General features: G+C 45.4%; 1 protein-coding gene across 1 annotated transcript; it reads left to right on the plus strand.

The window, feature by feature from the left end:
* The first annotated feature begins 10,519 nt into the window (after nt 1-10,519).
* On the plus strand, nt 10,520-17,368 carry Sox4 (SRY-box transcription factor 4). The gene has a single exon (XM_087181818.1). It carries the CDS (start codon nt 13,403-13,405, stop codon nt 14,741-14,743), a length of 1,341 nt encoding a protein of 446 aa, XP_087037944.1. The 5' UTR covers nt 10,520-13,402; the 3' UTR covers nt 14,744-17,368.
* Nucleotides 17,369-27,212: the final 9,844 nt, after the last annotated feature.

Below are 27,212 nucleotides of genomic sequence, written 5' to 3' on the forward strand. Positions count from 1 at the left end.
TTTGATCCCCAGTACAAAAAAAAATTATATATATATATATATATATATATATATATATATATTTCTCAACTCCCTTTCGCTAGTGTTTGTTCAGAGCAGGTCTGTATTTATTTTTAACTTGCCTTCTATAAGCAGTATGTAATTGGGTCTTTCTATAAGCCAACTTGGTCATCTTAGACTTTTAATAGGAGTATTTAGTTCATTCACATTTAGTGCAGTTATTAATTTGGTTTGCTTATCAGTCTGTGATCTTGCTCTTTGTATTTTGTTCTATGCTTTGTTCCTTTGTTCTGCCTTTCTTGCCTACTGTGAATAAAAAAATTTTAATAGTCAACTTTATCTGCTCTATTAGCTTCTTATTTATATCTTTTTGTATTGTTCATTCAGTGGTTTAGTGGCCACCTTAAATTTTTGCATATCCATATTTGACTTATAACCATCTACTTTCCAAACACTGTGTGAGACTTAGGAATGTTAAACTTCATTCACATCCCTCCCTCCCTTCCTGCTGTTACTGTGTATTTTACATCTGAAGGTTGCTTTAAATAATCAATACCCTTGTAAATTTACCCACATATTTACCCTTTATTCTGCTTCTCATACCTCCTTGTACTTTTGTGTTTCTGTTGGAAATTATTTTTGTAATGCATGTAGACTTTTAAAAAATCTTTCTTTAGCATATATGTCTGCCAGAAACAAAGTCTCTTAGCTTTTGTTTGGCTCTGTTTTTAGCCTTCAGTTTTGAATCCTATTTTGACTTTTTAGGATTCTAGAGACAGTTTTGTACTCATCTCTCAACCCTTCACAGATGTCACTACATTGCCTTTTGATTTCCACAGTTGCTGTTGAAAAGCTCTCTGAAGTCTGACATCTTTTTTTCCCCAACTTGGTAATAACTTCATTTATTGATTGATTGATTGATACATTTTAGATATGCATACTGATCACATTCGTCATAGGGGATCTGTACCTGTACATGATATATCTTGATTCCTTTTTTCCCCAGTCCCCTCTCTTCCCTTCAACCCCTCCTCCCCTCCTTATTTAAAAAAGCTTTGTTTTCATGTTTTCCTTCTATTCTCTTTTTTCTATTCCCTTCCTTTTTTCCCCCTTCTCCCATATTTTCTTCCTTTAGTAAATCTCTTGTACTTATACTATGCTATAGTATGTATTTTCCCCTGTTTGGGAGCTTGTAAATTTTTCTCTTTAATACTGGTTTTAGGAAATGTACCAAGGAATAGTTTTCTTTGTTTTTAAGCTATTCACATTTTACTAAGATTCTTGAACCTATAGATTAATATTTATCATTAATTTTGTAAAGTTATTAGCAACCAAGTCATTATACATTGCTTAGGATCCATTCTCTCCTCTCCTTGCCACATTTCAATAACACACATGTGTTTATGTCAGACATACTTCTTGCACTCTGCTTTATTCTTTACATTTTCCTCCCTACTTACATTTGATATTTACAATTCACTATCTTTAGATTCACTTGTACTTTCTTTTCCTTTTTCTAGTTTTTTGTAAAACCCATTCAATGAGTTTAAGATGGTGTTCTGTTTATAGAATGCCCCCCCCCCCCGCCGCCGCCGCCTACTGGGGTTCGAACACAGGAGCTTGTATATGCTAGGCAAGCACTCTAGCACTGAGCTACATCCAGGGCCCTTTTTATTTTTCATTTTGAGACGTGTTTTTAATTGCCCAGGCTAGCCTCGAATTTGTGACTCTCCTGCCTCAGCCTCCCAAGTAGCTGGCATGTGCCACCACGACCAGCTCATTTTTTTTTAAGATGCCAGTTCTCTATTCTTTTTTTTTTTAATTTTGAGACAGTCTTTCTATGTAGTTTAGGCTGGCCTCGCACTCACTGTGTAGCCCAGGCTGGCCTCGAACTCACGATGATCCTCCTGCCTCAGCCAATTCTCTCTTTAAGTGCTCTATCTTTTCATCTATTTTTCCAATATTTTCTTCTATTAAAATATTTATAATACTTGAAGTCCATGTCTGATAACTCTAACAATCTGGGTGATCTATGGTAGAGCTTCTATTGTCTACTTTTTCTCTTGGTTGATTATTTTTCTGCTTCTTTGCATAGCTCATTATTTTGTTTTGCATGAGGAACGCTGTATATAAAAGAACTTTTAGAAGTTGAAACTATTGCTCTTTTCTGTCTCAGAGTTTGTAGTTTGAGCTGTTGAGCACAGTTAGGGGCTGATCATATTCACCAATTGTACTAATCTGGGGCTGGCTTTCACCTTTCGTTGGGCTTCATCCCTTTGTGGCTCCAGCTTTCTTGAGGACCAGATCTTGTGTTTGTTGCAAATTCTACCCTGCAGTGGGACTTTGTCTCCTAAGTCTCTTTTCTGGGTGTGGCCTTCTTGTTTCAGAGACTGGGTACCCAGCACTATCTCTGTCTCCTCTACCCTGAAAATTCTGGAGCTTAGCTCTTTAGCTTCCTATCTAGATTCAAAATCTGGCAAATGTTTTGAAAGGAAGATGCTTGTCAGCAAAGGGCCCTTCCTCTATCATGACTAAGTCTGCAGCAGATTTCTCTCTTGTACATATTGAGTACAAGACACTAGTACTCAGCACGTATCCTGCAGGGAACAATGGCTATTATCCCATGAGCCTGTAGGTTGCCATTTGTCCATACCAACCCACACAGCCATCAGAAATTCTGTATTTCCCCTTTAGTATAGTTGCCTGCTCTATCTATGAATCTATCTAGAATCCATTGTGGTCTTCTATAGACCTTTAATATCTTTAGAGATGCTTTTTTTAATCTGTCAGTTTTCTTTGATCACTTTCTGCTACTAGCACATTATACTAAGAAGTAGCTGAGTACTGTGGCACATGCCTGTGATCCCAGCACTCAGGAGGCTGAGGCAGGAGGATCAGGGAGGCCAGCCTGAGCTACAGTGAGAGATCAAAGCTGGCTTGAACTACATAGCAAGACCTTATTGCGAAAAAAAGTAGAAGTATTCATGTCTCTAGTGATTTTTAAAATTTTAATGTGATCTTTAAAATAAATAATATCCTAAGATATTAGCCTAGACAACAAACTTTCCTGGCAGAGCATAACTTCTTTGGTTTTTATATTACAACTAAAAAAGACAAAAGTATTTACTTAAATTCACTTATATTTCAATAAATTCACTTATATACCAATTCCATAGGTAATGTGGAATGAATTTCTAGTATTTACCCGTATCCATTTCCTCTTTCCTGGGACACAGGGGTGAGTCATATTTGCAAGCCTTTGGGTAGGCCATGAGTCCTGTTATGACATATGATTGAAATGAATATTTAAATTTTTTAAATTTTTACAGTAAAAGATACATTACCATTAATCCCCTCAAAATACTTCCCCTCTCTTCAAACACTTATATCATCATTCTTGAAGAGCTCTGGAAGCCCTCTTTTGTCTTTAATTATGCTATCATGGCTGCCTCAGTGTCCTGAATTGATTCAAAACACTCACTTTTCATGGTCATTTTGACTTTGGGGAAGAGCCAGGCATCACCTGGTGCCAGCTCTAGTGAATACGGTGGATGAGGACACAGCATGATGTTTTGGTTTTTTTTGGTACTGGGGATGGAACTCGGGTCCTTGCGCTTGTGCAGCAGGAGGCGAAACCACTGAGCTAAATCCCTGGCCCAAGCATAATGTTTTCATGAGCCTGGCTTTGTGTTGGATGACACTTGGCAGGAGCATTCAGAGTATTCTCATCATACCTCACCATATTTTCATCGTAAAGACACACAAAAGGGGACTTCCAGAACTACTTCAGAAAGTGGCAACAATACAGGATGAGTGTGTTCAAGGCAACAAGGAATATTTTGAGGACAATTACAAGTAATTTATCTTGGGCCGGGGGTTTAGCTCAGTGGCACTGTGCCTGCCTCACAAGCACAAGGTCCTCAGTTCAATCCCCGATACCAAAAAAAAAAGTAATTTATCTTTCACTGTATAAGTATTTTTATTTGAACATTCATTTTATATCTTGATCACCCTTTGTACGTCCAGAGGGCTATGAGCATAAATAATGTGTGTCACTTCCAAGAAGAGGCATTTAAGAGTGACAGAAGGGCTAGGGGTATAGGTTAGTGCATGAGACCCTCGATTCCATCTCTGGCACCTAAGGGTGGGAGGATGAGAGGTCTCTACACCCTCTTTCATGCAACAAAGGTCACATGCTTATCTATGGAGCCCCAGCCCGGCTCCCTGAGCCACTGCTGGGAAAGGGATCACCTGAAGACGTGGAAGGCCCATGTTAGACTACACATCAATGTTATGGCTCAGATCTCAAATGGCCCCCAAAGCCTCATGTGTTCGGAAGGTGACTGGATTATAGGCGCATTATAAACTGGCTTGCTGTTAGGAGGTGAGGTCTGGTGGGAAGAGGAGGGTCACTGTGGGTGTGACCTGAAAGGGTCTCTCTCCCTTCCTGGCTCCTCCCTTAACTGTTTCCTGGCTACCAAGATGTGAGGACCTTTCCTTTCCCAGACCTTCCCACCCTGTCTTCCTGCCTTGGAGCTGGCCAACTGTGGACTAAAATCAGGAGCCACAATAAACCTCCCTTCCTTTAAGTTGGGTATTGTGTCCTGGTGAGGGCAAAGTGGTAAGACAGTCAATAGGAAATACCTGTTGTGTGTTGAGTCCCTGAGCTCTCAGACCTTGACCACTGTCCATCCTATCCAGGCACCCAGAACAGGCACCTGAACTAACACAAAGACATTGGGTTTTCCCTGACTACTCCTTTTTCACGTTTAAAGTTCCAAGTTCTAATGATATGGAAATTGTTATTTGAACTACTAGATATAATAGGCAATGGTATAATCATAAAATTATGGAAGGTTGGTGAAAAATAGCCTTCAATTACCTGGCACAGTGTTTCCTCAAGAGTCTTTTTTTTTTCTTTTTCCCTTTGAGGCAAATACATGAAAAGGAAAGCTATATCTATTCTGAGTTAAACTATAACATACCTTAAACTCTAAGTAATTTTAATGATACCATCTTGCATATTAACATTAGGGACTTTCCAGGCTCAAGAAATTAAAGCTATATGTTTAAAGAGAACAGAAAATTTTAATCTTTGGTTCTGCCTTTTCTTATCCATCTTGCACTACCTTTCAGCTGAGAGCATGATACTCACATGACCCCTTGTTAGGGTGAACTTCTCTCTCCCTCTCCCAGATGATTCTTACTCATATTGATGCCTACTTGAATCTACTGAACCCTTGAACCCTAAGTTATAAACAACCTCACTGTGGAGTATCACGGGGTAATAGTAATTCAACGAAGTAACTTCTTGAATAACATACATCTAGTTAGGGAACATGTGTTCTAATCTAAGGAGATAAATATCAGAACATTGCTGTTACTTATTGGTTGGAGAGGTTAAGCTATCAGAAGGGAAGTTTGAAAATATTCCCATTTTTCCATTAAAATGTCTTCTCTGAGTGGCTCTTTATTCCATGGATACACAAAGGCCATCCTTAGGCACAGTAATTTCTCTAAGGTGGGACTGGTGGCAGCAGTCTGTGACGGTTAATTGCATGTGTCAACTTGACTGAGCCATAGGCATTCAGATATCTGTTCAAACATTCTAGGTGTTTCTGTGAAGCTGATTTTAGACTAGTTTAATATTTAAACTTATAGGTAGAGGCAGATTGCCCTCTGCAATGCAGATGTGCCTTACAGAGTCAATGAAAGTCTGAATAGAATAAAATGATTGATTCTCCCCCCCAAATAAAAGGTAATTTCCCCTGCCTGACTGCTTTCAAGCTGAGACATCATTTTTTTTGCAAGCTTTTTCTTTCTTGCCTTTGACTGGAACCATGCCATTGCCTCTCCTGGGTCCCCAGCTTGCCAACTGTGTATCTTGGGACCTGTCAGCTTTCATAATCACCGAACCAATTGCTTATAATAATTTGCCAATGTCCCCTTGGGCGAAGCAAGCCCTTTTCCAAATCCAGTGAGGAAAAGGGCCACAGAAAGGCACCAGTACCAGGAGGGTGACTTACCACAAGAATCTCCAACATCCACTGATAACTCTGAATATCAACAGTCTCATTATTATTATTATTATTATTATTATTATTATTATTATTTGGTATGGGGATCGAACTCGGGCTTGCGCTTGACAGGCAGGCGGAGGAACCACTGAGCTAAATTCCCGGCCCAGTCTCTTCATAACTCCCACCTGGACAGTAGCACTCCCTGGGGAGAATTTTGGAAATTTTGGACATGTTGGGTGTTCTACTGAAGCATACTCCTACCATGAACATTTGAAATGTGCAGTTTTATTATAGATTGTGTAGTGTATGTCTTCTTTATATTGTAGTTTAAGCACTGTGCTTGTTTTATTATGTGGGTAATTACATCCCCCCTGAATTTTATTTCAGGACATTAAAAGTTTTATTGCAAGATATCTGTTATAAGACGGTATAGTCTGGGTCTGAGGTTTGTGAAACTGATGAGTTAAATTTGAGTGTTGTAAGGACGATCTTTCAGTTATCCGCCCTGACAGCCAGATGAAGTGTCACTCACTTTTTAACCTATTTGAAAATTTTGAGCTGTGCGTCTCAGAGTGTGGAACAGGCAGCACCGGGGGTTTCATGCTTTAGGAAGCAATGAGGGGGGAAAAATTTCAGAAAACCTCCGTGGGCTCCTCTGCCAGACTCAGCACCCCTCCAAAGCTCCAAACCTCCGCCACCTCGCTGGCACGGTGAATCTGCTTATGCTCCGTAATTCGAGGTTTGCATTCCTTGTACAATATACACAGAACTCTCCTCCCGCTTGCGAGCCAGCAGAACAGATGGTGCGGTCCCGCGCCCGGAACCTGGAGAAGCACGCGGCAGGAACGCCGTCTTCGCGGCTTCCGCAGTCCACGGCGGCCGTTGACGCGAGCCGTCCACACCCGAGCTGCGCTCTCCGGTCTCCAGGCCACGCCCCGGGCCCCGAGCGGAGCTCCGAGCAGACGGGAGTCCGGGCGCCAGGTGCGCCGCGAGGGCTCCGCGGCGTAGGGCGCCGGGTTCTTTGGTCCCCACCTCCGCCCCGCCCCGCCCCGCCCGACCCCGAGCACCCCCGGCGCTGTCTGCGGCCCACGTGACGCCGGCCCGCGGCGGCTGCGGGGAGGGGAAGGGCGGGAGGGAAGCGCCGGGGGCGCGGAGCAGCTGCCCGCCCCGCGCGGCCCTCTCCGCGCTCCCGCCTCCCCCAGTCCCGGCCCGCACCTCCGCCCCCGCCGCGGGGCTGAGGCCTGGCGGTGCTGACGACGGCGGGGCTCCCTCGTAGCAGCGTTTCCCCTAGGGGTCGTCAGCCGCGGGTTGCAACTGTAACTGCTTCTCTCGGAGCCCACGCGGCGGCTCGCACCCACGAGCCGCAGGGGACGGCGGGGGAGCCCCGGGAGCCGGGCGGGGAGAGGACGGGCACGGGGCCAGCGAACGCCGCGGGACAGATCGCGCCCTGGCACGGAGCCAGGCCTCCCAGGCCCCTGTCCCCGCCAGCCGCGTGCTCCCGCTCCGGGTGCGTGGCCGGAACCCCGGGGCAGCCTTTCCCATGCAGCGGGGCTCGAGTGCGGGCGCCCAGCCAGGCTCGCCTCTGAGTCCCCGGGGAAGGGACGCTCGAGACCGGGTGCGAACTCAGCCTCCCCCCTTGGCTCCGCGCCCCCGCGGTGCCTCCTGCGGGAGACCGGGCCGCCGCGCGCCTGAGGGGTTCGGCCTGCGGGGACGAGGGGGGCGGTCCCGGCCAGGCGCGCGGAGCACGGAGGTGTCTGCAGCCGCCGAGTGGCCGTCAGTTCCGGTCAGTGGCGGAACTGGGCACCAGCGCCAAGGCCCAAGCTGGCCCGGAAAGGAGATGGGGAAGGAGGAGCCGATCGCTCGCGAGGCCCCGGCTGGCCACGGCCGGCTGTGACTTCAAAGGCGCGCGGGGAGCCGGCGGGGCCGCCTCAGTTCAGGCTGCGGGCGCGCGCGCCTTCCACTCCTTCCGCGGCTGTAAAACCTGCACCGGCGACGGGTGTTAAAGTGCTGCTGACAGGATCGCCTGAAACATGTTTACAGTAGGAAAGACTCCTCCAAAAACACAGCCTGAGTGGACTGCAGTTTATTTCCCCCCTGGAACTGCAACGAAAAGGCGAGGCCGAGCCCCCCGAAGCCTGGGCGAGCGAGCTCGGGCAGAACAGTGACCGAGTCCCCGCGCTCGGCGCGCGTTCAGGTCCAGGGAAACCTGTTTTTACATTTATTTTTTATTTTATTATTTTGGAGACAGGGAGCCTTTGGTAGTTCCTAAGTAAGGCGCGTCGTTTCTCTGCCACCGCTCTCAGAAGCCCGGAGTAGCTGGCGGAGAAACTGTATCCTAAGTCACACCCGCCTCCGCAGGGCGACACGCGCGCGGGAACGGGTCACCTGCCCGGTTCGGTTACTAGAGCCAAAGGGGACGCGAGTCCTGGCTTCCCCAGCCACTGGGAGCTTCCAACTGACCAGGAGGCGGAAGGTGGTTGGCCCTACACTTAGTTACGAAAAAGAAAAAAAAAGATCGGTATTCGCCGACACACCTTATTAACCGCTAGTCGTTAAGCCGCTACTTGCAGCAGGTAAAGCGGAGGGTGAGAGCGGCTCGGGAGAGATGCAAGGAGAGAAGTTTTACCAGCCCCACGCTGTCCAGTCTCCTCGCCGGCGCAGGGAGGCTCAGCGCTGCCACCTGGCGGCCGCTTCTCCCCACACTGGGAGGCGGCGGGCCGCAGAGCAAATCCAGGCCTGGAGTGGGGGGGCCAGACCCCTGCCCGCAGAAACGGCAGAAGCCACACTTACACTTTAAACCTAGGGGGTCCGTGCACACTTGCTGTCTGAGAAAACCAATCGAGCGGATAGAAGTACTGGGTTGGCATCGATTGCCATTGGTTTGAAGAGCTTGCTTGAGTCTGTGTGCTAGTGGGTGGTTACAAGGGAAGAAAAAGTGGGAAAAATTATTAGACAGGTCCGTTTCTTATCTCTTAGCTTAGTCTAAGAGTAAGAATAAGTCACAGATTTCATTTAGACCGGAAGCCTGTTTTGATATTTTGCAAGTAACAATTACATATATTATTTTCCCCCTCTCTGGTCCAGTTCCAATATAACCTCAGCAGCCCAGAGGGATGGGCACAGGCTGTTTGTCGTCAGCCTCGGCTGGAGGGTCCTTGTTCATGAAGTGTGGAACCAAAAAGCCCCGAGGCCTTTCAGCTGATAAAGAAATGACATTTTATTTCCCGCGGGGGGGGGGGGGGGCTTCTGGCCTGTCAGCTAAAGTAACAATAGGGTTTCCCCTCTGTCTTTGAACTGAATCCCCCTTATAAGGTCAGACCAGCTCCCACAATCACAGTTTCTGCAACCAAGGCAAGGCAAAAGTCTTGCAAATCAGTGCAAATTCAGGAGATTCGTTAAACTAATATCCGTTCAGGTTTTCCTCCCCTCTATGCTATAAGGAATGATGAAGCAGTGGAACAGAATCTTCAGCCATACTCACACCATTGTGTGTGTGTGGGATTTGTTGGGCAGGTGTGTGAGAAGCAGAGGAAATGCATGAGCAGAGATTACACTTGCAGCCCCAATGGGTTCCATTATTTAATGGGATCAAATAAGATAAAATATTTCCCTTAATTCAAAATTTGAAATGCCTAACATCATTGCCAATAAAGACAATTTGTTATTCTGAAACAAGATTTTTTTTTTTTGCAAAATTATCTTAGCTTCTTGTTAATACAGCTAAAAGAGTGGCATTACGAATTACTTCATGTACTGCGAAGCCAGCAGAGGGAACACTGAGTACTGCTTTAGTAGGAGCCACCACATATCTGCTATTTGGGGGAAACGTGAGTAATGGTGAACTGATTACAAAATATATGAAGTTAAGTAATCAGAACATAGAAATCTTTTCTCATTATTTGGTATTTGAAGCACAATACATTCCAATATATTTACTCATACTTTACTTATTTGAAAGATGTCTTTAATAAATGGCCATTTGTCATGTTTTTTTACATTCTACAAGATCTAACACCTATTTCAGAAGTCTAACCAATCCTATATATGCTATTATCATCTCATAAAATCCATGAGAGTTACTAATACCATATTTCATCAATTCTGAGAGAAACATTTTTCTTTCAACACCTCTGAAACAAGGAAGCATCTTACAGTTAGAAAAATGAAAAGGGTTTTTTTCACTGGCATTTTTCTTAGCAGGTACCATGTAATATAATGATGTGTCTTAAAATGTGTTGGATTTGTTGAAATACAGAAGATACATCTAACAAAAGAATTAGGTCAGTTGACTACTCTTTAGTACACTCTTTTTAAAAAATCTATGCTTTAACCATAAACATAATTACTGTGACTTCCTTAAATAACCCTTAGGTTTCCCCCATTATACTTAGTGGTGGAAGCATAAATGTTGATAGAGATATAATCAATTAGATTTATGCACACTTTGAATTACCAAAGTAATTCACCCTCAAAACATTAGTTGGTATAAATCCCAAAATAAATATATTTGTTCTTTTTTATCCTTAAAAATTACTGATTTCATAAATAACAGACCTCTTAGAAAAAATTTTGTGTCGGGTTGCTAATATTTAGGGCGAGTTTGTGTACACACCAGAAAAAATGAAATGGATGATGCCCCACTAACTTTATTATGCCACAAATGTGCATTTGTGTTTTTGTTTTATGGAGTTTCTTCTTTTGTTTTAGGATTGCACCTTCTAGGAAAAAAGTATATAACTGGAGTAGCTAGTAATAAAAAATAGCCTTTACAATGTTTTAACAAAAACATTCTTGCTATGCATGATCCAATCAGCTGTCTCCATAGGGTGTTCTTTACAGTGAAATTCTAAATCCCACAACCTAGGACTCTCGCCAGCCTACACATTCATTGTAAGAGTCTGACAAAATAAATGGAAATATACTACCCAGCACTAGTTTGACCTGAAGAGAAAGCTGACTTTGGGCTGGGGATTTAGCTCAGTGGTTTTGTTGCCTGCCTCACAAGCACAAGGACCCCAGTTTGATCCCCCGGTACCAAAAAAAAAAAAAGATGACTTTATGCCAGCCTGGCCCTACGTACCTATCACTGGCTGGTAGAAAACCAGTTTACTATTACACTGTTAAGAGCAGTTTTTAGTATAGTTTTCAAATCTTTCTGAATTCTTTGCCACCTGATGTACAGTATTCTTCAAGAAGTCTCTCCCTTTTAAAATTGTCAGAATACCAGAGTTGCCTCTTGTGTCCCTGTATGGATCACATCTGTGATAGGTGATCCTTTTTCACACCCGGGCCATCCTCAGTGTAAGCCTCTTGAACAACCCACCCCTTTTACTAGACAGGGCATTTGGATTACTAAGGAAAGGGCATTAGCATTCCCCAAGCGCTTTGTGTCACAGACTCAGTGAACTCTCAGTCCTTTCTAAAGCGGCTCCTAGTGTTCCCATATCACAGATGAGGACAACATCCCCACAGTTACAAAGCCACTAAGAAAGACTAGCAGCCCGTCTCACATGAATTCAGAGATTGCCTACTTTCCTGTCATCAGTGATCACCTCCTTTCTGCCTTGCTCTTTTAGCCCCACTTGATCCAAGTAACACACGTACAAGAGAAAATAAGAAGGAAAATAATAAGGAAGGAGGCGTTGGGAGGCAGAGGGGTATAGAGAATGAACCACTCTTCCCTTTGGAAAATGTGGAAAACAAATACTTCGAAAAGCAAAGTTGGCTTCCGTCCTATGCTCACCGTTTACTCACTCTATACAAAACTCCGGGGAGCGCTTCCCATCCACAGGATTATGGAGCGCTGCCTAGTGTGTTTCAGGGGAAAGCTGCTCTGTTTGGGCTATTGAGGATTTATAAAGGAGTTTAAGTCATTAAATAGCCATAGTTAACCCTTGTTTGGTTAAGAGAGTAGGCAGTTACTGCAAAAAGTCCTCTTTTCAGCCTTCCACAAGCGGCGCAGAAACTATTCTGAGGGATTTGCACAATACATCAACATCTGCGCTGTACCTCGAGTTGTTAAAATAATTGTGATGACAGGTGTCTAGGTACCACTTTCTTAATGGTTTTCAATATCCACTGATTTATTGTTGTGGCTTTACCTCCCCTTTACATCGCTGGCTTTAAGAAGGGGCCGAGGAACAGATTTTGCACTAGAGGCTGATTCTTTATTCCAATGCTGAAAAGAACTAATAAAAATAATCACTTGGCTTTTAAGCAGAAAGCTTCCATTTAGAGTATTTCACCCTTACTCCCCCCCCAAAGTCCCTTGTTATCTAACATAATGGTTAGAATACATTTCCGTCTCTCCCCTTCATAATTTCATGCATTAACATCCTCTTCACACAAATACACACACGCACACACAGAGCAAAAGGAAAAAAGAGGCAGCAGAAATCTCAGCTGTACTTCCAGCCCTTTTAAAAAGTTTGCTCTGTAAATTGGAATGAGGTCAGATTTGGAGCTTCTCATTGCACGCGGAGATTATTATTGCATCGGGTTCCAAGCCAATGGGAAGGGCGGGGGCGGGGCTTGGCACGAGGAAGCGTTAGTTACAGCGGCTGATTGGCTGCGGCCAAAGGATAAAGAGGCGCGAGGCGGAATTGGGGTCTGCTCTAAGCTGCAGCAAGAGAAACTGTGTGTTCGGCGAAGAGGCCTGTCTCACTCCCGGGTCTCTAGTTCCTGCACGCTCTTTACGAGTCTGCACTAGAGGAACTCTGCCATTACCAGCTCCCTTCTTGCAGAAGGGAGGGAGAAACATACATTTATTCATGCCAGTCTGTTGCATGCAGGCTTTCTGGCTTCCTACCTTGCAACAAATTAATTGCACAAACTCCTCAGTGCCGATTCCGCCCACAGAGAGTCCTGGAGCCAGACTCGTTTTTGCTTTGCATGGTAGGAAAGAGACTAAGTGATAGAGACGAGACGATGTCGCTTTCCTGAGCTACGGAGAGTGCTCGTGAACTGGAACCAACTGCTTCAAGGTGGGGGGGGAGGAGGAAAAAAAACCAAAAAAGCAAAAAGACTTGCCCGGGAGGCGGCGAGAAACTTGCCCTGGAAGACGCGCGAGCAGCAGCAGCACGGAAGAAAGTCTTCTTCACCTTTCTTAGCCCGGGCTCCCCCGACTCCGCCGACGGGCTGAGCAGGCTGCAGGGCGGTGAGACGCCGAGCACGGAGGAGACGGGCGCTCCAGTCTGGGAACTACAACTCCTCGCCCGCGTCTCCCGGGGACCGCGCCCCCCGCGCCCACCTCCGCCCGGCCGCCGGTGGAGGGGCCCGCCCGGAGTGCGCTCGGCCCGTGGAGCCGGCAGGGCCCGGCGATCGTGCCGCGGCCGCCGCGAGCGAGGGGGTGAGCGCGCGTGGGCGCTCGCCGCGCCGGGACCATGGTGCAGCAGACCAACAACGCGGAGAACACGGAAGCGCTACTGGCCGGCGAGAGCTCGGACTCGGGCGCCGGCCTGGAGCTGGGCATCGCCTCCTCGCCCACACCCGGCTCCACCGCGTCCACGGGCGGCAAGGCCGACGACCCGAGCTGGTGCAAGACGCCGAGCGGGCACATCAAGCGGCCGATGAACGCCTTCATGGTATGGTCGCAGATCGAGCGGCGCAAGATCATGGAGCAGTCACCCGACATGCACAACGCCGAGATCTCCAAGCGGCTGGGCAAACGCTGGAAGCTGCTCAAGGACAGCGACAAGATCCCTTTCATTCGGGAGGCGGAGCGGCTGCGGCTCAAGCACATGGCTGACTACCCCGACTACAAGTACCGGCCCAGGAAGAAGGTGAAGTCCGGCAACGCCGGCTCGGGCTCCTCGGCCGCTGCCACTGCCGCCGCCGCCGCCGCCAAGACCGGGGACAAGGGCGACAAGGTCGGTGGCGGCAGCGGGGGAAGCAGCGGCGGGAGCGCGGCGGCGGGGGGCGGCGGCGGCAGTGCCAAGCCCGCGCCCAAGAAGAGCTGCGGCTCCAAGGTGGCGGGCGGTGCGGGGGCCCCCAAGCCGCACGCCAAGCTCGTCTTGGCCGGGGGCGGCGGGAAGGCGGCGGCCTCGTCGTCCTTCTCGGCAGAGCAGGCGGGGGCGGCCGCGCTGCTGCCCCTGGGCGCCGCCGCCGACCCCCACGCGCTGTTCAAGGCGCGGACTCCGGGAGCGCCCGCCGCCGCCGCCGCGCTGGCCAAACACCCGGCGGAGAAGAAGGCGAAGCGCGTGTACCTGTTCGGCGGCCTGGGCGCGCCCGCCTCGCCCGCTGACCCCAGCGACCCCCTGGGGCTGTACGAGGACGCGGGCGCCGGCCGATCGCCCGCTGCGCCCAGCCTGAGCGCGCGCAGCAGCCCCGCGTCCTCGCCAGCGCCCGCGCGCTCGCCCGCCGGCCCTCGCGCCCCCGCCGGCCTGCGCGCCGCCTCGCCCGCGCCCTCCTGCGCGCCCTCGTCCGCCTCGTCCCTGCACTCCTCGTCCGCCTGCTCCTCCGCCTCCTCGTCCTCGGGCTCCGCGTCGTCCGACGACGAGTTCGACGACGACCTGCTCGACCTGCACCCCAGCGCAAACTTTGAGAGCATGTCGCTGGGCAGCTTGAGCTCGTCGTCGGCGCTGGACCGGGACCTGGATTTTAACTTCGAGCCCGGATCCGGCTCGCACTTCGAATTCCCGGACTACTGCACGCCCGAGGTGAGCGAGATGATCTCGGGAGACTGGCTGGAGTCCAGCATCTCCAATCTGGTCTTCACCTACTGAGGGGCGCGCGGGGCGTGGGAGGCGAGAGGAGAAGGAGAAGACGGAGAAGGAGAAAAGAAAAAGAACAGATGAAGAGTTGGAAGAGAAAAGGGAAAAAAAGAAAATTTGAAAAAAAAAAAAAAAAAAAAAAGAGTGAGTAGGGCTGGCTTGGGCCGCGTCCGGTCGCAGAGGATCGCGGGGGCGTCTGGACGCACCGGCCAGCCCGGGGGACGCGGAGGATAGACAGGGGCGACCTTTTATTGTTGTGATTGATGTTGTTGTTGATGGCGGAAAAAAGCTATTCGAGTTTCCTCCCCTTCGCTTGAAGAGGACCCCCCCCCCAACGAGCTTCCGGACTGGGGTGCACCGGTCCCCCCCCCCCCCCCAACGAGCCAGCGAGAAGCCAGGTCTATGCCGGAGACTGAAGGAATCTGCCCTCATGCGCTGCCACCTTGCTGGGCTTTGTAGTTTATTTTGCTTCTTGGTTGGGGGGTGACCAGCAGCCCCCCTCCCCTTCATGCCTACTGAAGACGGAAGGCCCCGGGTGATGAGTGTGGACGACGGCAGATGTTTTGGGGGAGCGCTGGGACCGAGAGACTCCACGCTGGCGAATTCCAGTTTTGAGTTTGGTTTCGTTTGGTTTGGTTTTGTCGTCCCCCACCCCCGCCCCTTCCCCCTTTTCTCCTTGTTTCCTTGCCCCTGCAGCCATAGGAAGAGATGTGGAGGGGAGGAGGCCAGCCAAAGTGACCGGCGCTAGGAAGTGACCTGAGGACCTCGTTGGAAGCGGCAGCGGCCGGGCGAGGGGCGGGGTGGAGGAGGACGCGCGCCTGGAAGGCGCACTGATCAAACTGCCGAGGGTTTGCAAGCTCGCGGGCCTTGGCCGTCGGGCCGTGAGATCAGCGAGGTGAGACTCCCCAGACCCGGAGACGCGGGGGAGAGGAGACTTTTGATGTGGTCTAGGGGCCCTGGAGGGCGAGTGGTTTCGGGGGGGAAAAAGGTTTTTTCTTCTCTTAATTGGAATCGTGATGGTGTTGGATTATTTCACTGGTGGGGTTAATATAGCATGTTATCCTGTCTATCTTTTAAAGATTTCTGTATAAGACTGTTGAGCAGTTTTGAAAATAGTGTAGGATAATATAAAAAGCAGATAGATGGCGCTATGTTTGATTCCTACAACAAAATTATCACCAGCTTCTTTTCATTCTTAACTCTTTAAAGGATTCAAACGCAACTCAAATCTGTGCTGGACTTTGAAAAAACAATTCAGGACCAAATTTTTCCTCCGTGTGTATGTGTTTCTTCCTTCTAGGTGTAAATGAGAAGACGTGTTTTTTTCCTCCACCGATGCTTCATCCTCGTATATTTTTTTTTCCTGTAAATGTAATCAGATGCCATTTTATATGTGGACGTATTTATACTGGCCAAACATTTGTTTTCTTATCTTATCCCTTTTTTTCTTTTTTCTTTGGCTTTTCTTTCTTTTGACTCCCTTTATTTCTTCCTTTCTTCCTTTTTTCTTTTTATTTTTCCTTTTTTTTTTTTTTTTTTTTTTTTGGTAGTTGTTCTGACCCACGCCATTTTACGTCTCCTTCACTGAAGGGCTAGAGTTTTAACTTTTAATTTTTTATATTTAAATGTAGACTTTTGACACTTTTAAAAAACAAAAAAAGACAAGAGAGATGAAAACGTTTGATTATTTTCTCAGTGTATTTTTGTAAAAAATATATAAAGGGGGTGTTAATCGGTGTAAATCGCTGTTTGGATTTCCTGATTTTATAATAGGGAGGCTGGTTAATATCTCACACAGTTGGAAAAATCAGCCCCTAATTTCTCCATGTTTACAGTTCAGTCTGCAGGCTTCTTAAAGTGACAGTATCCCTTCACCTGCCACCAGTGTCCACCTTTAACCCCCATCGGGTAAAATGGGGAGGCGAATTAGCCAAGCACTGTATGCTTTCAAGAAAAACACATTTTTAAAAGAATTACTGTTTTATTCCAGAGGCTTTCAAACTGGTGCATTTACAGCAAAAACAAAAAAGGGATCCTGTAGCTTTAACTTGTAAACCGCATCTTTTTTGCACTTTTTTTATAAGCAAAAACGTGCCGTTTAAACCACTGGATCTATCTAAATGCCGATTTGAGTTCGCGACACTATGTACTGCGTTTTTCATTCTTGTATTTGACTATTTAATCCTTTCTACTTGTCGCTAAATATAATTGTTTTAGTCTTATGGCATGATGATAGCATATGTGTTCAGGTTTATAGCTGTTGTGTTTAAAGATTGAAAAAAGTGGAAAACATCTTTGTACATTTAAGTCTGTATTATAATAAGCAAAAAGATTGTGTGTATGTATGTTTAATATAACATGACAGGCACTAGACGTCTGCCTTTTTAAAGGCAGTTCCGTTAAGGGTTTTTGTTTTTAAACTTTTTTTTTTGCCATCCATCCTGTGCAATATGCCGTGTAGAATATTTGTCTTAAAATTCCAGGCCACACAAACAATGTTTGGGGGAAAAGAGAAAAAAAAAAAAATCATGCCAGCTAATCATGTCAAGTTCACTGCCTGTCAGATTGTTGATATATACCTTCTGTAAATAACTTTTTTTGAGAAGGAAATAAAATCAGCTGGAACTGAACCCTAAATCTTGACTTTTGTCATTATTGTGCCCAGTGTGTGAGATTGGCAGTCCCTGAAGCATGTGGCGACTAGCGACTACTCCCGACCGCCTTAGCTTTGAGACAAGGAAATCTCCCGGCCCTGCCTGTGAGATGTCACCTCCTTGATGAATGCTAAGTTCCTCTTGGCCAGATTTGGCCGCTCTCACCCCAACATGATGGCGTCAGCTGAATGTGTGTCAACTCTCCCTGTGCTTTCGAGGAATTTTCTAAGCTTACTCCATTTCAATACACACCCTTTGTCTTCAAATTTTAAAGGGAGGAGGGGCATAGAGGACAGAATTCCAAAATCCAACTGGCTGGCTGATCCGTTTTTTTTTTTCAACCTTAGGTTCCCAAAGCTGCTTTCTGCTTAACGACAACACTCACCATTTACCAGTAGCTGGAATTTGTTGCCTACAGACTATGATCAAATAAGCCTGTTAAATTCTAAGAGTGTGGAAGAGAAAGTCATCAACAGTTACAAAATGCAAAAGGTGTAGAAAATTTTTTTTTCATAAAACAGGTTAACAAGATGCTAAAATCTCCATCTTGGGCCATGCCCAGCAAGGTATTCCTGTCACAAAAAAGTACAACGCTAGGTTTGAGCTTGTGTACCCCCTCTCAGTCTGAGTAGCACTGACTTGAGGTTTACACTTTTCAGAAGCACCAGGAATAGCAGTATTGTTAAGATCCCTGGGCAAGGAGAAAAATCACCTTGAATTTCCTGAGACCCATTACTGCTTGGGCTTGGGACATACAACTTGTTAAGGAGCACTCCATCCTGTTTATTCTGAGGGTTAACAATTTCCACTAACAAAAGCCACCTTAACTTCCAAATGCCTGTTTATTAAAAATACGTGTTTTACATGGCTTCTGGTTTTGCACTGGAGAGGAAGGGTTAATCTGCATTCCTGTTTGGAAAAAGTCCCACATCATCTGGATTGCTGGTAGGCAAGGGAGTGTCCTGAATCCTGGAATTGTAGCTGGAAGAAGAGACTTGCAGACTAGTCCAAAATAAGAATTTTTGCTCAAAAATAGCAGTAACTTTCCCTAATTCAGCTATTGTGTTTCACTGTAAGTCACCTCTTAAAGCTATTAGTTTCTAAATTTTTTCTTGTATGCAGCTAATACATTTTTTAATTACATGTGTGTTTTACAGTTGTAATATCTTTTCTTAAAAGACCCTAAAATAACATGGCATCTTATATTTTTTTAAAGCTCTTTGCCAAAGGAGGAACCCTTATAGAAAAGTGCTTAATCTTTGTTCATTGCAGTGATTGATGCTACGACTTAGATTTATTTTCAAATCCAAAGCATCAAAAAAAAAAAAAACTTCACATAAATGAGGTCTATATGATGCATTTTTTAAATGATGCATGTCGTTTAAAATCTATTTTTATCTTGTAAAACAAATCTGCTGGAAGTGTGTGTATTTTCACTTAACTTCATTGTAAGAGCAGATGCTTTATTATTTTCTTTAAGAATTTCAGGGTGAGTGGTGTAGCTCAGTGGTGAAGCACTTGCCTAGCTTGTGTGAGGCGCTAAGTTTGATTATTCAGCATCACAAAAGAAAACAAATTTTTGATACACATTTAAGCTTTTCTTTTTAAAGCAAAGTTATGTCCCCCCAGCAGGTGGTGGAGTAAATGAGATACATTTTGTACTTGTTCTTTATTCTGAATAATTTTCATTCAGAAATGATACTTAGGTGGTACAAGGTGTAATAAACATGAGAAACATGGGACACTGCCTTTCAGATGATTTGAATCAATAGGATGGAGATAAGTTTCAGATTATCATTAATTATCAAGCAATTTTTCTTTTTTCTCTTTTGGTACCGGGGATCGAACTCGGGACCTTGTGCTTGTGAGGCAGGCAGTGGAACCACTGAGCTAAATAAATTCCCGGCCCTCAAGCAATTTTTCTTAAAAGACACTGCTTCTGGCCCTGTGCTCCAATCAGAAATGTGAATCAGTGATACTTATGTAAGTTTCATAAATTCTTAGCTGAATTCCTTTAAGGTGCCAAGAAAAAATAAAGCGCTTTCGAGAGCCGCTGGGCGCGGGCGAGGCGGTTCTGCTGACAAGGCTGGGGGAGGGTCTGGAAGCTCTAGAGGATTCAAAGAAAAGAGAAAGCAAGACGCCGGAAGCGTGGGCAACCTTTACCAAATGCTCCCTGTTTGCAGGGCTCACCTGAGTTAGGAAACAGTTTGGTGAATGCTATGGATTGCAATGTGTTAGCAGACATTTTAAACCACGTAGGGATTCCCAGGAGGTATTTGGGAAGACGCGTATGTCCTGGAAAACTAAGAATTCTAGGAATAGAAATCCACCTTACCTATTGGGATTTTTCTGGGGCGGAAGTTTCCTATGCTTTGTTTTTCTTTCCGGTGGTTATTTACCCCACCCCCACCCCATCCCGTATCCCCTGAGGCCTGTGACATCCCTCTCCAGCTCCTACGTTTACCCCACACCTCTAATTCATCCTGCGACACTGCCTCCATACACACTTCCGGATTTTCCCTCTGGTATCACTGGGACGCTCCGATGCATGGGGGAGGGGTGGTGTTTCAGACTCTGCTAATTAAATTTCCACCACAATTCTCACGGTCCAGGATAAAAGTGTAAAATTCACATGCAGCCAGTCAAAGCCCCTGCATAAAATGATGTTAGCCCACTCCTCTGGTATCTAAAACTCCAGTATAACCAAACCAGACTCTCCCAGTAGCCTGAAATTCTTGAAGGTCAGGAACTAAGCCTTGAATACTTCTTGTAGACCCAAATTTGCATTCCTTAGTTCACTGTACATTGTAAGTATTTAATTCTTATTTGTTGACTTAACATTTGCATTGTTTTTAATGGGGCTTCAGAGCTTCCAAAATGAATTTGCATTTTAACGTGGGTGCATTTAAGTGGGGAGCACTGGACTTAAGAGAAAACCTGAGCAAAATGCTGGCTCTGAGACCCACTGGCTGGAGGACCTTGGTCACATTTCTTAGCCTCTTCAGATCTCCCTGTGGGAAAACATTAAGTAGGAGGAAGGCGGGCAGAAGAAAGCTGAAGCTGTTGTGAGAATCAGATAGAATTGCACATGTGCAGTACACATCACAATGTGCCCCACTGGATGGGTCCTCAATACTAGTTCCCTTCAAACACTAGTTCCCCTCAATACTAGTTCCCCTCAATCCTAGTTCCTGGCCTGGTGGGGTATTATCAAAAGGTCGTGCCCTAAGGGCCTAGCACAGAGCTAGCAACAGGGAAGAAACTAAGTTGCTAAAAATAACAGCCCCCCTCACTGTTTTCTAGCCTGGTACCCAATCCCCAGCCTCAGTCCTTCTTGGGGATGCTTTTTAAGGGAAGGGATTTTACAGATTATCCGTCCACAGTGAGGCGGGGGGGAACAGGACCCTAATAAGCTCCCCCTGTATCTCCAGTGCTCAGTAAGATTTGAAAATTACTGCCTTCGCTGTATTTTAGCATATTGTCTCAGCGGATACAAAGCGAGGGATTCTTAACCATTTTTTACATGGAGAAATTGAATTGAGAATGCCTGATCTGAGGTAACAAATTCAGAAGGAGCAGAAAGGGGACAGGGTGTAAGTCAGAGGTAGAGAGCTTACCTAGTTTGTGCATGGCCAGCACCAATGAGATGCAGCCCTATTTCTTGAATGGATTTCTTACCATAGATCTCCTCTCCATTTGAGTGAAAAACATACTTACCCAGCCCTTGGGCCCCCCAGTGAGGATGCCTAGACCCCCAGCTTCCTTCAGCCCGCTGACTTCCTGTTCAACTTCCCAAGGACGTCTTCCTGCCACCCCAGTGGAAAGTGTGAGTTTAATTAGTTGGAGAGACAGATGTATATTCCAGTTCAACAAATGTGCCCGAAAGGTGAACACAGGGACTGAGTTTTAGGTGCAACCAAGGCAGAGGAGAGGAGAAATGGTATAAACCTAGTGAGTGGAATTTCTGCTTTGTTATTCAAAAGACAGAACTTCCAGCAAGTGTGAAAAATGAAAATTATTGGGAGGTGTGCCCTGGGTCTTTATGCAGAGGCTACAGTCTACCCATTATATCCTAATGAGATTGACCGTTGGCTACAGTTAACTTGAAGGGTTTTATGGTTTCCTGCATGTGTTGTTTTCCTGCCTAATGTTAAAAAGAAGAAGAAAAAAAGCTCACTTCACCAAACTGTATTTCCCAGGGGACTGTTTGACCAGGCTGCTGTGTCTCATCTTGTGCCATAGTTAACAGTGCTCCTCTGTGTGTGTCTGTGGATTCAGGTGATAATAAATTTCACCCATTTTATTTTCTTCTGACAGTTCCAATTCAGGGCAATTGGCTGATGGAATCCTGCCAAAGGAACTAGGCCTAAGTCAAGTCATGGCAGGAGCCTTGAGTAGGGACTTCCTTTACCCTGCAGCTTTTTAAAGGCCCAAGTTGTAACTCATTTGTGCACTGGAGAAAAAAAAATTACTTTGTGTTACACATAAGATGTTCAAATGATACTCTGCCAGAAGTTTGTTTTTGTTTTTGTTTTTAAAGGGTGGGACATAATAAATAAATGAAATACCATCCACTGACTTAGCTGGCTTGGTTCTTTAAGACATTTTCCCAAATACATAATTCTAAGTTTTTTGTTTCTTTGTTTTTTGTTTTTGTTTTTTAATGTTGAGACAGGGTCCCACTGAGTGGTCCAGGCTGGCCTCAAACTTGGAATCCTCCTGCCTCAGCCTCCCAAGTAGCTAGGATTGAATGAGTACACCACCGCCCCCGGCCATAATTCTAGTTTTTAAACTCAGTAAATGTACTATTTCCTGATATGACACGCAGCTGGAAGACAGGAGGCAAGCGAAATCACTCGTAGCCTGAGTAGGCTCCCTCTGTAGTGAATGCCAGCAGTGTGTAATGATGGTTGGCTAACATGCCTGCTGCAGGGAACTGCTTCTAGGAGACCTGCAGCCAGGCCCTATTTAACCATCAATCACCTCCCATGTATATAAAGCTAGCTCATTGTCACTTTCTTACCAAGGCCTGCCCGAAATTCCCCAGCTGCAACATCTAAGACTCATGCACATCCCATCCCTGCCTCTGCTCCCTCCACGTGGGCCTTTTATCTCTGCTGTTCGCCAGTCCCTGGAGAAGAGAGACTTGAGTAATTTACTTGAAGCTCCTGGGAAGTTTTGGGGCTGTAGGCTCCAAACACCTTGCCCTTTGTCCCTCTACTAAGCAGGAGGAGGTCCAGAAAGTCTGTCTTCCAAAGGGGTTGTGCTCAAGTACATTCGGGAGGTTGCTAACAGTTTTAGTTTAATTTTTTGAATTTTTTGAAATCTAAAAGTTGTAGGAGGGAAAAAAACAGGGAAAAACGATGTCAGTGGAGTTGTGAAAAGTACATTTTCCAAAAGTGTCACCCAAAGATTGTTACCAAATAGTGTCTTTTAAGATATTCATAAGTGCACTGTGACCAAATAAAGGAAATTAAGTAAACTAAAGTAAGTTAAGAAAATGCAGACTAAGATTTACAGTTTTTATTGTTATAAGAATATATAGTTATACATGTTGTTTTTAATGTCTAAGAGTTTTTCTTGAGCAAGTCCAAAAGTAGATACTTGTGCATCTTGGTGTTATAGGTTTCTGACAGTTTTCCTACCTGGGAGACAGTTAAGTGTAAAGTGGATGTCGGAGAGAAAAATTAGAGATATGTCTCAATGAACTAAGGTTAAAAATTCAAACAAACTTTGAAACAATTTAATCCCCTAGATAAAGGGAACAGATTATTTTAGCATTAGGTAGAGACATCTACGAATCATGCTAAGATGACTTTTCCATCCCCAGTCTATGATCACATATATAAAGAAAAATCAGAAAGACTAAAGGAACGGCTTGACACTGACATGCTCATAAGCATTGGGATTTTAGGGCTGGGGTGTCGCTCAGTGGCACCATGCCTGTCTCGCAAGTGCAAGGTCCTGAGTTCGATCTCCAGTACCCTCTAGAATAAAATAAAATAAAACTTCCTCCATCCTCTTGCAACTCAAGACATATTGCCAAAGGAGGGAAAGCGTGAGAAGGGATTTGAACACTACTGAAAGGAATGAACTTGAGGACAGAGATCAGATCTCTTGGGTCTGTTGTTCTTCATTTAGAACTCAGGCTGATTCTTGTTTCTGTGTTGTTGGTCTTACCTTTTGGCTGGATTTTGATTCGTTCCGGCAACTTGAAATCATGGTGTTTTACTGCAAAGAACACGTGGCTCTAAGGGAGCTGGAAGTTTGTGCGAGTTCTGGAAGGAACCGCTTTCGAGATCTTTGGGAGCCCTAGTGATCAGGCAGAGTAAGCAGTTGCCAGTTGAGTACGAAGACTCTGCAGATATTAATATTGCTTAGAGATTCTTTTAGTCTCCATCTGTAGCTTGACTTACTCCCAGTAACAAATCTTCCTTTTCTCTGTGTTTTACCCTTATAGTCCCTTTTATGACACTTCTGCAGCCCAGTTACCAATCAGTTAACCAGGCAATGAACTGAATGCTTCTGTGTTATGTGCAACTTCTGGACTGATCATTGAGTATCTACGCACTAATTAATTTAGTATATTCTTCGTGCTCCCATCCCTCGTGTTTGCTTCTGCTCTTGGCATCTGGTGGTCCTCATCCTTATTACAGTCTTCCTTTGCCCCCGTATACTAAGAGAGGCTAAGCTCAGGGTCCATGGGGCATCTAGCCATCCTCTTCTATCATTCACAACATCCTCACTTCAGACAGCTTAGTTTGGCTATTAAGTATTTAATATAATGATCTTTACCCCTGTAGCCCTAATGTTAGTGCTAAGGTTCAGCAATATAAGGAGCAGGGACTGAATAGGCTACATTTTAAGGAGAATGTCCGAGGATTGGGCCAAAGACTTTATCTAATCACCCACAGCACACCTGACCCTAATGTGGTCAGTATTCTCTGTAACACTGCCCACTGCACTCCAAATAAGCATGCATGGGAAAAGGACAAGGAAGAGTCAAGAACATCTTTAAGGAGCGCTATGGATCCTTGCCTCCTTCGGAGCCAACTGATGGAGAGTTTCAAGGGATTCTCCAAGACAGTAACTCCTAGAGATTAGGGTGTCTATAAAAAGGGGAGACCAGATTTCAGTTTGCAGCCAGGCATCTGCTTTGGCAGTTGGGTTGTTCTGCAAGAGAAAGATGCGGAGGGGGAGGTTGGTCAGAGGGGTTTGTTACCTGGCTTTTTCCATTTGACACAGCAAGGTGATGAGTCTCCACGGGTCAAATACACTAAGGTAGGAATCAAGAAGAAGGGTGTGGAGAGTTCTTTGGGGGAGCACAAATTGCAGAGGTAGAGAAGAATTCAGGCTGGGGTCCTCAAGACAAAATGGAGCTATCAGAACTGACATAAGCAGCTTTGGGAAACCAGCATTTGTATGTCTGCCTCTGAGAAGGCCATCAGGCCAGGAGGTGTTTGTTGGGGACTCAACTCACAGCACAGACACTGGATGTAACTGGCCAGTTAATAAGTAGAGGGATACTGGTCTTATTCCCCTTCCCTGCTTGCTTTCTCCAACACACTGGAGGAGCTAGGCTTTGAAGTGGGGCCCGGAGAAGGTGTGTCTCTACTCCAAACAAATCTAGCCAACTTTGGAGTAAAGGAGAGGAGATTTAAGTCATATCTGAGTGTGAATTTTAAAACTAGGTGGGAGGATGAGGCAGAAGAGTTGAAAGTTCAAATCCAACCTGGGCAGCTGAGAGACTTAGCAAGACCCTGTCTCAAAATTTAAAAATGCGCTGGCATGTAGCTCAGTGTGAAGACCCTGGGTTTAATCCCCAGTACCCAAAGCAAGTAAACAATCAAACAAAACCTGGGTTAACTTTTTAAATAACTGAAAGTGACCAGGAAAGTATAATTCATACCACAATGACTTATCTGTCTGACTTTCTTCCTGCACCATACAGTGTATCTTATCACACCATCTCCTACTGGTAGAGCATCCATCTGGCAAACTGGCAAAAGATATTTGAGCTAGGGTTATGGGCTACTTTAAAAGTAAGAAAGCTATTCCATACTAATCTGGTCATCACAGAGCTCAAGATATACCACCACCCGGTTCTTTCTTCTTTTGACAGATGTGCTCCAAAAATCCACAAACACACAACCATATTAGTTCCTCTTTCATCTATTTATAAAAGATTCTGTTTTTAAAATGAAAAGAAAAAAACATTCCCTCTACTTTAGAATATCATCATAGACTCACTCATCATGGAGTTTTAAACTTTGCAGATTGTAAAGGAAATTTAGAGACCACTTAACCCTTTTTTCTAGATCGATCCTACCAAATCCCTAACCCTTACCTAACATTTGGGGATTTTCTGCCCTGAAAAGTCATCCAGGATCCAAATTAACTGTTATTGTCAAAGACCTTATTAAATAATGACTCCAAACAAAACCCATTTTCTTTGAGTCCAGTGGGCCTCCGCCTCTTAAATTCTAGATGCTAGTTAATTCAATGAAAGCTGTCCAATTTAGAAAGGTGAATAGTTTGACCAAAATGAAGTAAGAATACTAGGGAAATGTGGGAGGAGACTTCTTTAGCTGTAGGTTAGTAACTGTTCCCAGAGTGGGCAGGCTGGCAGGGAGCAGGCCTTGGGAGTCTGCCGGAGGATAGATTCCTCTCTGTCCTTTTAACTTCTCCCAATTAATTCCCCTTCCCTTTCCAAACCCACATATTCTCTAAAAGAGTAGGAGGCAGGTTCTATGTCATATTACTAGCAGAATTGGCTATAAGAGCTTCTCAAAAAAAAAAAAAAAAACCCACAGCATTTTATGAACAAAACATAGCCCTAAATATTTGGGGAGGGGAGAAATTCCAAAATACTCTTATTTCCATCATGCCCATTTGAAAGAAGACGTGTGGAAACCAGGGACTGCCAATTGCTTTCCAGTCTTTGCTACCATTAACAAGGACCTTAACAATAGTGGAACAATTAAAAATAAACACGATAAAAGATCTTTGAAACTATTCACTTCTAGTTCTCCTGCATGTAAGTAGCTGGAGCCCAGGGTCGCTGTCTAGCCTGAGTGCGCTTGGTGAGACCGCTCCAGGAGAGCACTTGCGCCCTGTGATTCCTGCACTTGGCTCTGTGTGGGGAGAAGGAGCACATCTCTCTCTACCTTATTTCGTGTCTGATTCAAGTTGGTCCATCTGGAGATAATACTATTTATACCCTGAGCCTCGCTCCCCGCAAGTGACTGCATGTTTCCTGAAACCAACGATTGGCAGCTGTTACATAGACATTTTCTCCTTTTTAGATACCTATAATTACACCAATTATGCCAATCATTGATGTTTATAAAGGATTTAAAATTTTACACACCCAGAAGAGTCTATCAGAGAGCAGTATCTGAGGAGAGTGACACCCATGGAGGGGCCTATTTGGCCATCAGAACTGCCGCTGAGGGTCCTTAAACTGAGTGTGAGCACAGGAAGGAGGCTTCTGACAAGCCTATTTATTTGAGGCGAGTTAATCCCTTCACTGGAATAAAATTCTATTTGATAAAGAACCACAGAACTCAATTTAATTTTTCTTTGCAAAGGAAAGAACAATGTGTCCCATTAATGAAATTAGGCTTTTCAAATCTTCTGAGCTGTGACATGAGGAGAAGGTCGTTGGCATCCCTCTGTCCCAGGCTTTACCTTCAGACAGAAGATGAGGCTGGACACAGTTGTCCCCTTAGCGTGCTGACTCGGAAGAGCAATAACCTTCCTGGCCGGTGGGGCTGAGCCATATTGGAGCTGGAGGCAAAAGGAAAACTTGGGTAGTGCCGCCCCTG

Source organism: Heterocephalus glaber, unplaced genomic scaffold (assembly GCF_053883595.1).
Source record: "Heterocephalus glaber isolate CG9 unplaced genomic scaffold, H.glaber_assembly_v1.0 deba00001472, whole genome shotgun sequence".
NCBI lineage: Eukaryota > Metazoa > Chordata > Mammalia > Rodentia > Bathyergidae > Heterocephalus > Heterocephalus glaber.